Source organism: Gouania willdenowi, chromosome 24 (assembly GCF_900634775.1).
Source record: "Gouania willdenowi chromosome 24, fGouWil2.1, whole genome shotgun sequence".
NCBI lineage: Eukaryota > Metazoa > Chordata > Actinopteri > Blenniiformes > Gobiesocidae > Gouania > Gouania willdenowi.
The window spans coordinates 25,355,634-25,365,125 of NC_041066.1; the positions used below are offsets into that span (position 1 = coordinate 25,355,634).

At 40.0% G+C, this 9,492-nt stretch overlaps 2 protein-coding genes across 2 annotated transcripts in view; both read right to left on the reverse strand.

Moving 5' to 3' along the window:
• Positions 1-2,841: 2,841 nt before the first annotated feature.
• On the reverse strand, positions 2,842-7,261 carry thbd (thrombomodulin). Its single transcript, XM_028439352.1, has 2 exons — positions 5,847-7,261; positions 2,842-3,739 (listed from the first exon to the last, which is right to left on the reverse strand). Exons 1-2 carry the CDS (start codon positions 7,055-7,057, stop codon positions 3,283-3,285), a joined length of 1,668 nt encoding a protein of 555 aa, XP_028295153.1. The 5' UTR covers positions 7,058-7,261; the 3' UTR covers positions 2,842-3,282.
• Positions 7,262-7,920: 659 nt separating this feature from the next.
• Positions 7,921-9,492, reverse strand: part of LOC114457492 (thrombomodulin-like) — a 2,918-nt gene continuing 1,346 nt past the window's right edge. The window contains exon 1 of the mRNA XM_028439353.1: positions 7,921-9,492. This exon is cut by the window's right edge and continues 1,346 nt beyond it. Coding sequence (XP_028295154.1) covers positions 9,181-9,492 — 312 coding nt within the window. The 3' untranslated portion in view covers positions 7,921-9,180.

The following is a 9,492-nucleotide window of genomic DNA, read 5'->3' on the forward strand; positions in this document are numbered from 1 at the left end:
TAAATGATGTAGTGATGATTTTTTCAGGGCAGCTCTGAGTTGTTGAAAGTAGTTTTAAAGTAAATCACATTCAGGACACTGTCTCTTTAAGAATGTGTAAACAGCCCCGTTAGCTGCAGCAGCAGCAGAGTTAGTTAGAGAAGAGAAACACATGCAGTGTTTCCTCAAACATCTCTCAGTGTTTAACAGACAGACAGACATCTGCACTGAGCCTCTGACAGACAGTCACTGACACAACTGACTGTGTGTGTCTGTGCACTGGGGAGGGGGGGGGGGGGGGGGGGCGTACTTAAGCACTTAATAATCTGTAATGGTGACATGTTGACTAAAAACACCATTGGATGTTCTGTGTTTGGACCATAGACATATGACACAGACACGGCACCGCAAGGGTTAAAATGTGAACTACAGACGGTTCTACGATCTCCGTGATTTGGGAGATCGTCGTCATGTTGTAATCCTTAACGATCTAATATCATCAGATCACACACACTTAGATTATTGTAAAAATAAAATCAAGGTGAATTGTCCTTCATCAGCTTCCATAGATTTGACTTCATTAGCAAACTGGCTTTTATCACCATAATGTATTTTAATTTAATTTTGCCTTTAATCTTGTTTTTTACTTAAATCTCATCTTTTCAACTTTATTCTCAACATTTCGACTTTATTCTTAATTTGCCCAAAATGATTTTGTTCATTAAATGTGGTCCTAATCTGCTTCTGTAGTTTTTCTTTTGTTTTTTTTTTAAAACAAATAGTAGATGTTGAACATTTGTAACAGAAGAATCAAACTTCATCTTGTTATAATAATAAAGTGCTTCTAATGAACAACATTCATCACTGGCTCTTTGAAAATAAATCACTTGTTATTTTAACAAACATGTACATACAGTATTTTATATATATATACGTACATGTTATAAATGTGCAGTTTGTAGTTTAGTAATAAATGATACATTCAGCAGAGATTCAAGCCTTTGTTAGTGGATGTTATTGTTCCAGTTAAGTCACATGATAATAAAAGAGGATCACATGAAGCTCAGGTTGTTTGGCTCCTGTGGGTAGAACTGTGAGAGGTCTGAGAAAGGCACCATTGCTCGTCCTGAGACGTGAGAAACCACCACACGTGATAATAATCACGTGTTAAATTAATCTGAACATGTGCTGATAATTGCTAAATGTTATTTGTGCTTCACAAACACACCTTTAAAGAAAAACAAGCCCCTCCCATAAAGTGTAGAGGATCTACGTCACATTAAACCAGGGTCAGCAAACTCATTTTAGTTCAGGGGCCAAATACGGACCAGTTTGATCTCTAGTGGGCCACAGAGTTTATGTTGGAAAACGAGTAATTTCAACATTATTGTGCCATAGTTTACACTTCTATGTCTACATAAAATACAAAAATATGCAATAAACCGACAATATCCAAGCAATAAGTGACAGATATTAGTCCCAACAGGATCTACACTTTACATTTCCTACATTTTGTGACCATACTCTATTTAATTAAGAGAAATTGTGTCATAATTTCAGGAAAATTTAAATATTTTGTAAGAAATTTTAGGCGTTTTTTTTTTTTCTTTCAAAAAATGACTTCAATCATGCAATAAAAGCAGCGGGAAAACTGTGAGCACCTGCAAATATTGTTGAGTTTCATGTTTACTTTCTCCTGCGGGCCAATTGGATGCTCCAAAGGGCCAGATTTGGCCCCCTGGCCTTGAGTTTGACTGATGTGCATTATTTTCAAACCTTTCAAATGTCCTTATTAGAAGATCTATTTACACTGTGCGCTGCCATGTTGAAATGACATCATTGATGATGTAATTGATGAGCCACTTTTCAGTCCAGTGAGTTTTACAGGAAGTTTTACCAAAATCTGATAAAATCTGTGACCCAAAAAAATCCCATAATTTCAACATGGCGGCGCACAGAGTCTCTAACTGTAAACTAGTCCCATTTTAACAAATAAAACAAATATGGTGCAAAATAATGCATTTCATTAGACATAGATCTATTAAAAAGGACATTTGAAAGGTTTGTAAAAACAGTGGAGGATCCAGGAATCAGCTGTTCCTCTGTTCACCTGCAAACTCTCAACAACATTGGAACAATGAGGTAGCCCCACCCACTCCTGGAGAACATCACATCTGCACAAACATCTGCTGAGGAAACTCAGCCTTTTCTCCCCTAGGGGGCGCCAACCTCTGATCAGCTGAGCTCAGAGTTAAAGTAAACCTTAAAACCACGTGATTTCTGCTGAACCCACATATGATCAGATATAAAGTCATGTTTTAGTGTTTGGATTTACATTTTAGTCTGATTACATGTAGTGGGTTAGGGTCAATTATAACTGTCATTTTGCAATTGATAATCAATTAAAATTACAGCATAATTATAGTTGAAAAAATCTGTTGTAATCATAATTGAAGTAAATAAGTTTACTCTGTAATTGGCATGAAAATTCCATAAAAATGTAATTCACAATGTATTAAACTCAAACCTGGTGAACCTTGTTACAGTTATTACACATATTATAGTTAATAATTATTAAAATATGTTTTACATCATCATTTCTCACTATCTGTCAAATGTTCCTTAAATATACATATATATGTGTATAATGACAGAAAAAAGGCTTAGACGCCCACACCATGAATATGAATACCAATATATTCATTGATTATGAAGCCTAACAAGGTAATCAATAGATGAGAAACTAATTAGATGATTGATAATATTTAATAGTGTATTTTACAGCTGATTTAAACATTTAGAGATGCTAACAGAAAGCTAATTATTTATTAAAGGCTCATTAATTGTGATTAATTGAATTTGAAATTTAGTAATTGAGATTGTAATTGTAATGGACTTTCAGTGGGAAAATAACCATTTTCATTTTAATTGTAATTGAACATGTATAATTGACCCCAACTCTGCTGCCCTCTATGGGTTCAACGCTGTTATTACAATAGAATGTTTCTATTGGCTGAGATTAGATCAGTCACTGTTGGCACCGCCCCTTCTATAAAATATGGGAGTGGTTTCCTCAGTGAGCATTGATTGACAGCTCCACGTGGACCTGTGCAGCGCTGTGGGGGCGGGGCTGCTACTACTGGGCGTGTCCCATAATCATTTTTAATGTCTCCCTAGTGGCAGGGGGCGGTACTTACACTGTAAACCAAAGCATTTTACTTTCCCACACATTTTAAAAACAAACCGTTTACAGAAGACAAAGTGCTGAGTCACTCTGAGGTTCTCACGGTTCTAGTTCCGTTTCTAGCTGACACTGACCTGGTTCAGACCATGTGTCTCAGCAGCTTTAAAGGCGTGCCCCTCCCCCTCCCCCATTGTTCCTCTGCGGTTCACCAGGTGATGAACCAGGAACACCAGCAGCACCACGCACACGGCCGTGCACACGATGATCCCTGCCAGGCCCCCCCTCGTCACACCTGAAGGTTTCCTGGTGGGACGTGGAAGCGGCACGGCCTGAGACGTAGTAAACGTGGGGTCCGCGGTCACCCCAGAGCCTTCGTCCGTGTCCTCGTCCTGGTTCTTCACACACTTAAAAACGTCGACTAAGGTGAATCCTGGAGAGCAGCGACACTCGTATCCTCCGTACGTGTTGGTGCACAGCTGGTCGCAGTAGAAGAAGGAACACTCGTCCATGTCTAAGCAGAACACCTCGTCTCCTCGCTCCTCACTCACATAGCCTGAGGGGCAGTAGCACTGGAACCTGGGGAGGGTCCACATTAACCAGGGTTACACTCAGGGTGGGGGTTAATTACATTTTCAGTTACAATTATCTTTTCAATTACCCATGTTCAATTACAAATACAATTCAATTACAATTACAGTGACCACCGTTTTTTTCAATTACAATTCAATTACAATATTTTTTTTATCCTCAAAGTCAATTACAATTACATTCTCAATAATAGAGTTCAATTACAATTAATCACAATTACTGAGCCTGAAATAAAAGTTAACATTCCTCTTGTGTTAGCTTTCTGTTAGCATCTCTAATGCTAACGGGTCCTAAATCAGCTGTAAAATACACTAAAAACTAATATCTATCATTAATTTATTCCCATCTATTGATTACATTGTTAGGATTCATAATCAATTAAGATATTAGTTTTAATATTTATATTTCAGTATAACCCTTGATTTATTTAATTTTAAATGGTAAAATGTGGTAAATCTTGATATGAAACATATTTTAATAATTATTAATGATATATGTGTAAAACTGTACATAGTTCAACAGTTTAGCATTAAATTATAATTAATCAATTCTATAGAATTTTCATGGCAGTTACAAAGTCAATTATCTAAACTCAATTACAATTTCATTACAATTACAATAGCAACAGATTTTCATTTTTTGCCTAAAAGTCAATAACAATTACATTCTCAATTACTAAAGTTCAATTACAATGACATTAGGAGACAATATTGACTTAGCAAAATTTTACAAAGACAGAATTTACAGAGAAATGAAGTAATTACATTAAAGTTACATTGTTTTTTTCCTTAAAAGCACTAAAGTAACAGATTACAAGTACTAACGTTACTGTATTTGAGTTACTTTATAGCACTTGTACTTTTTTCAGTATATTTCTAAATCCTCTCAATAACTTTACTTGTAGTTAAGTATGTTTTAAAGAAGTAAAGTAATTAGTTACATTTCTACACCAACAGTTACTGAGTAAATAATTATTTTATGTTTTAAAATGATAAACAGATATTGATTAAAAGATAAAGACCAAGTCAAAAACCTTGGTGTTCTGATTGACTCAGATCTGACATTCAGCATCAGATCAAATCTATCACAAAAACATCTTCTACCACCTAAAGAACATCTCCAGAGTGAAAGGTTTAATGACTCAGAAAGATCAGGAGAAACTGGTCCATGCTTTTATCTCCAGCAGACTGGACTATTGTAATGGTCTTCATCAAACATCTACAGCTGGTTCAGAACGCTGCAGCTCAGGTCTGAACCAGAACAAAAAGGTCAGAACACATTAGTACAGTTTTAAAGTCTTTACACTGGCTCCCAGTCAGCCTCAGAGGAGACTGTAAAGTTCTGCTGCTGGTTATAAATGTGTGAATGGGTTTGGTCCAGAATACATCAGTGAGATGTTAGTCAGGTATGAACCCAGCAGGTCTCTGAGATCTATGGACACAGGTCAGATAGTGGAGCCCAGAGCTCACAGTAACCATGGTGATGCTGTGTTTAGTTGTTATGCTGCAAAGAAGTGGAACAAACTGCAGCAGAGCTGAAGTCAGCATCACATGAACATTTTTAAATCAAACTTTTTCTCTACTGTGTATGATTGAGAGAGATTTATGGTCATGATGATGATGTCATGTGTTTGTTGATGATTTTAATTGATTTTACTGATGATTTTAAATGTTCTTATTGATTTTAAGCTGTTTAATGTTTGATCATGTAAAGCACACTGAGTTGCCTTGTGTATGAAATGCTTTATACAAATACATTTGCCTTGCGTTACAAAAAATGAAAAAACCAGACAATCTAATGCATCACATCATAGCTGATCAACCAAATTAAACGTCATGTATGGCGTTAAAACAACATTAAATGGAGGTAATTTTCCATATTCATAATGGTTCCATTTCTGATCAAAGCCACTTTCTATGGTTCACGTTGTGGTTTCTACATATTATATTATATACAGTATATTATAATATTATATTATGTTGTTACACACAGAACATTTGGCATGTTTTAGAGTTCATACATGTATCTATACATTTTGACTAACATTTTATTTTATACAGAAGCCTGTGTGTGTGTGTGTGTGTGTGTGCAACACCTGTTGTTGGGGTCACACTCTGCAGGACACTCCTCTTTCCCACAATGCAACGCGCACTTTTTCGGATCCTTCGGGTCTTTGATGTAACCGTCATAACACGAGCACGTGTAACTTCCGGGCGTGTTCGTGCACATCTGCTCACACGGCGCTTGCGCGCACTCGTCCCTGTCCACGCACTGGTCCCCGCTGCTCGTGTATCCCTCCACGCACGCGCACTGAAAGCCTCCCACGGTGTTCACGCACACGGAGTGGTCACGTGGGCACTGGCGTGCGTCTCTGCAGTCGTTGAAATCCACGCACGAGCTCCCATCAGCCGCTAACTGGAAGCCCTGGTCACACGCGCACGCGTACGTGTCCCCCTCTTTGTGGCAGAAGTGCGCGCACGTGAGCGCCGCGCACGGGTCGTCCTCCTGCGGCTCACACGTGACCCTGTTATTGGGGTTGACGGTGTGTCCGGGGGGGCAGTAGCAGGAGGGGGGGCTGTGGGGGTCCTGGACGCACCGGTACTCACACCCCCCCTCGTGCACCTCACAGTTCCACGGAGCCTGCTGCCACTGCCCCGAGAAGCACACGTACGTGCTTTCTGAGCGCGTGCGCGTGGCGGTGCTCCCCGGGGGGAGGGACTGTAGGGAGACGCCCCCAAAGTCCAGAGGCGTGACGTAGGTGACCGTGTCCCCCGGGGCGTGAAGTGGGCCACACGGCTCACTGAAGGAGTGCTCACACAGGAAACCCTCCGCGTGCACGGTGCACGGACCCTCTACCCACCGGAAGTTCTTCTCCTGGGACACGGTGACGCACCGGGGAGCGTCGCACGCGCCCGGTGGACTGAGCCAGTTAGAGAAGTTACCGTCCTGGTCTGAGGTGACCCACCGGAAGTCTCTGAGGGGGTGTGGGGGGGCGGTGGCCCCCTCGCAGCCCCCAGGCGCATGTAAACCGATCCAGAGCGTGTCGGTGACGTTTTCCAGCAGAATGGTGATGACGTCATGAGCCGCGGGGGAGCGCACGGTCATCAGATGAGCTCCTTGCTCCGTGCACGCGTCCTGCGCGTCCATGAACGTGTTGGTTCTGTGGAACAGTGTGAAGCACTGGTTCTCAATACAGGTCCCGCTGCTCGGCCGCAGCACCTCGGTCCCCCCGGTCCCCCCGGTGCCCCCCAGCACGGACAGCACAAGCAGGAGAAGGGGGGCGCACAGACCCCGCACAGCCCGCATGTTGGAGCTCACACTAGATCTTTACCTCCTCACAGCGGCTTTGCTTTGTTTGCTGCTCAGCGCGGGTTTTTAACAGACGGACATTATTAAAGGTCTCAGAGGAGGAGGTGGTGGTGGAGGTGGTGGTGGTGGAGGTGGTGGAGGAGGTGGTCTCAGAGGTGGTGGTGGAGGTGGTCCTGACTGCTCCTCACACTCCACTCCAGCTTTACGCACTGACGCACTGAGGCCGTGCACTGGCCCCTCCTCATTCCACCCCAAAATAACGGTTTCCTCTGTTCCAAACTTTCCATGTTAAAAACAATGAAATATTTCTACAAATGTGACAACTTTTCATCTTTAATGTTTCATAGAAAACAAACAAATAAATTACTTCCATTATTTTTAGACAAACAACTTGATTTAAATACATTTTAAGCTGTAAACCATTTTAATCTAATTTTGTATTTGTAAGTGGTTTCTGTTGCTATTTGGACCCCATAGACTAGCTGGTTGCCATGGCACTAGCTATTGGGGATCCCCTAATAAACAAATAAACCTCACGTTCTTTTATTGCTGCTGATTATGATTTTCATGGTTTTTGTTATTTGTAATGTTATTTTTCCAAATGTGTGTTATCCCATAAAAATGATGAAAGACTCAGTTTAAAATAGATTAATAAATGAAGGAGCAGCTACACTAAATATGTTTAAAAGTGTTGAATTATGAATTATTATTAAATGAATATTTATTCTTTGTATTGTATATGTTTGAATACAGCCCAGAATAAATAAATATATCTAGAAAATAATTAACACCTTTAGACACAACAGTGAGATTTTCCTCATAATTCACGGTTTTTGTTCTATAAAAAAATACTACAGACCTTTAATTAACCACAGTTTTTCTTTATTATTTTTTTATTACGGCTTTGTAAAAAGTGCACATTTTTTCAGTCATCATAATATAATACAGTGTAACAGTATAAAATACATAGAACAAAAGTACATTTTAAACCTTCAGTGTGGTGCGTTTTACTTTATGAATAATGTATTTTTTTTAATACAAACATCAATGGTTCTCAGCACTGATTCACATTTACAGTATGTACAGTATGATGATCTCTGGTGATTAGAGTGGTTACAGTAGCTTTGTTTATTCACTATTAAACACCAGCGATAGTTTGTGGTGTTGGGACGTGAGATATGTTTGCTATGAAAAACAAAAACCTTTACATATGACAAACAGCTGAGAAATATTTAAATTTAACAAACACACACACACACACACACGTGCAGCTGAAAACTAAACAGTTCTACATCCATAGGTCTATGAGAGGCAACGTTGGTCACACTCAGAGTTTATATCGAAGCATTAAAATAAATAGAATCTGTTAATATTTTACACAAATGAGTGTTTCCTACAGTTCAGAGTTGAGAATAAAAACTATTTTGATAGTGAAGCTGTTTACAGGAGATAAACAAACACAGGTGATCACTTTTATCCTTATTACAGTGTATTTTTTAAAAAATCTTTCCTATAAACCACCAGATGAATAAAAATCACATCCTTTTCACACAAAAAGGATGAATATCAAACACTATAAATGGTTCTAAAAGTGATGAGATGATGTTGGATGAGCTGTAATAACCTGTTTCTACTTCATAAACAGACCTTCAGAATCACATGTTTGATTCTTCTCTGCACCACAAACTCAATGATTTTCATCTTTGACGAGACGTTGGAGCTTCAGAAAACAAAAGATATGTTTAGCTGACATTAGTCTGTGTTCAGTAGTGCATAAATACAGTATTTAGACAAACACAGTACCTAATATAAGTACACGCGTATTAATAAGTAGCTGCACATTTCTCATCTAAAATGTGATCTTTGGTTTCTACACATTTGGCTTTGAAGAGTTTATTTGTTGGCGTTTCCAACACAAAGGTTATTATTAATATTTCATGTGTTTGTGTCTCCGTGGCTGTACAGTGAAGTTTTATTACAGTTTAAAGTCTCAGTCATTATGTTTTAATACAGGAGAGGTTTACGAGCATTTTGATGCAGAAAATCATTTTGGGCAAATCAAGAATAAAGTGGAAATCATTTTCTCCATGAAATGTGTCCCTAATCCCCTCCTGTAGTTCCTAAAGTGTCTGGGGGTCCGTCCTGCTCTGCTTGTCAAAGGACAGTCTCTTGTAGGTGTCAGTGGTGACCTGGTGCAGGTAGTAGATGTCCAGGTCTGGGTGTTTGAAGCTGCTCAGTTCAAACCTCCCACAGCGTCTGTGGGCGTGTCTCCACAGCAGGTAGAGCAGAGCCGCGCCCACAGCCAGGAACACCGTGACGCCCAGGACGCTGCCCGTCTTAATGTAGGGGGGGAGGGAGGCTGCCTGGGGGGTGGACAGGGTGCTGAGGAGCGCGCTTCCTGATCCCTCTTCCTCTTCCTCTTCCTCCTTCAC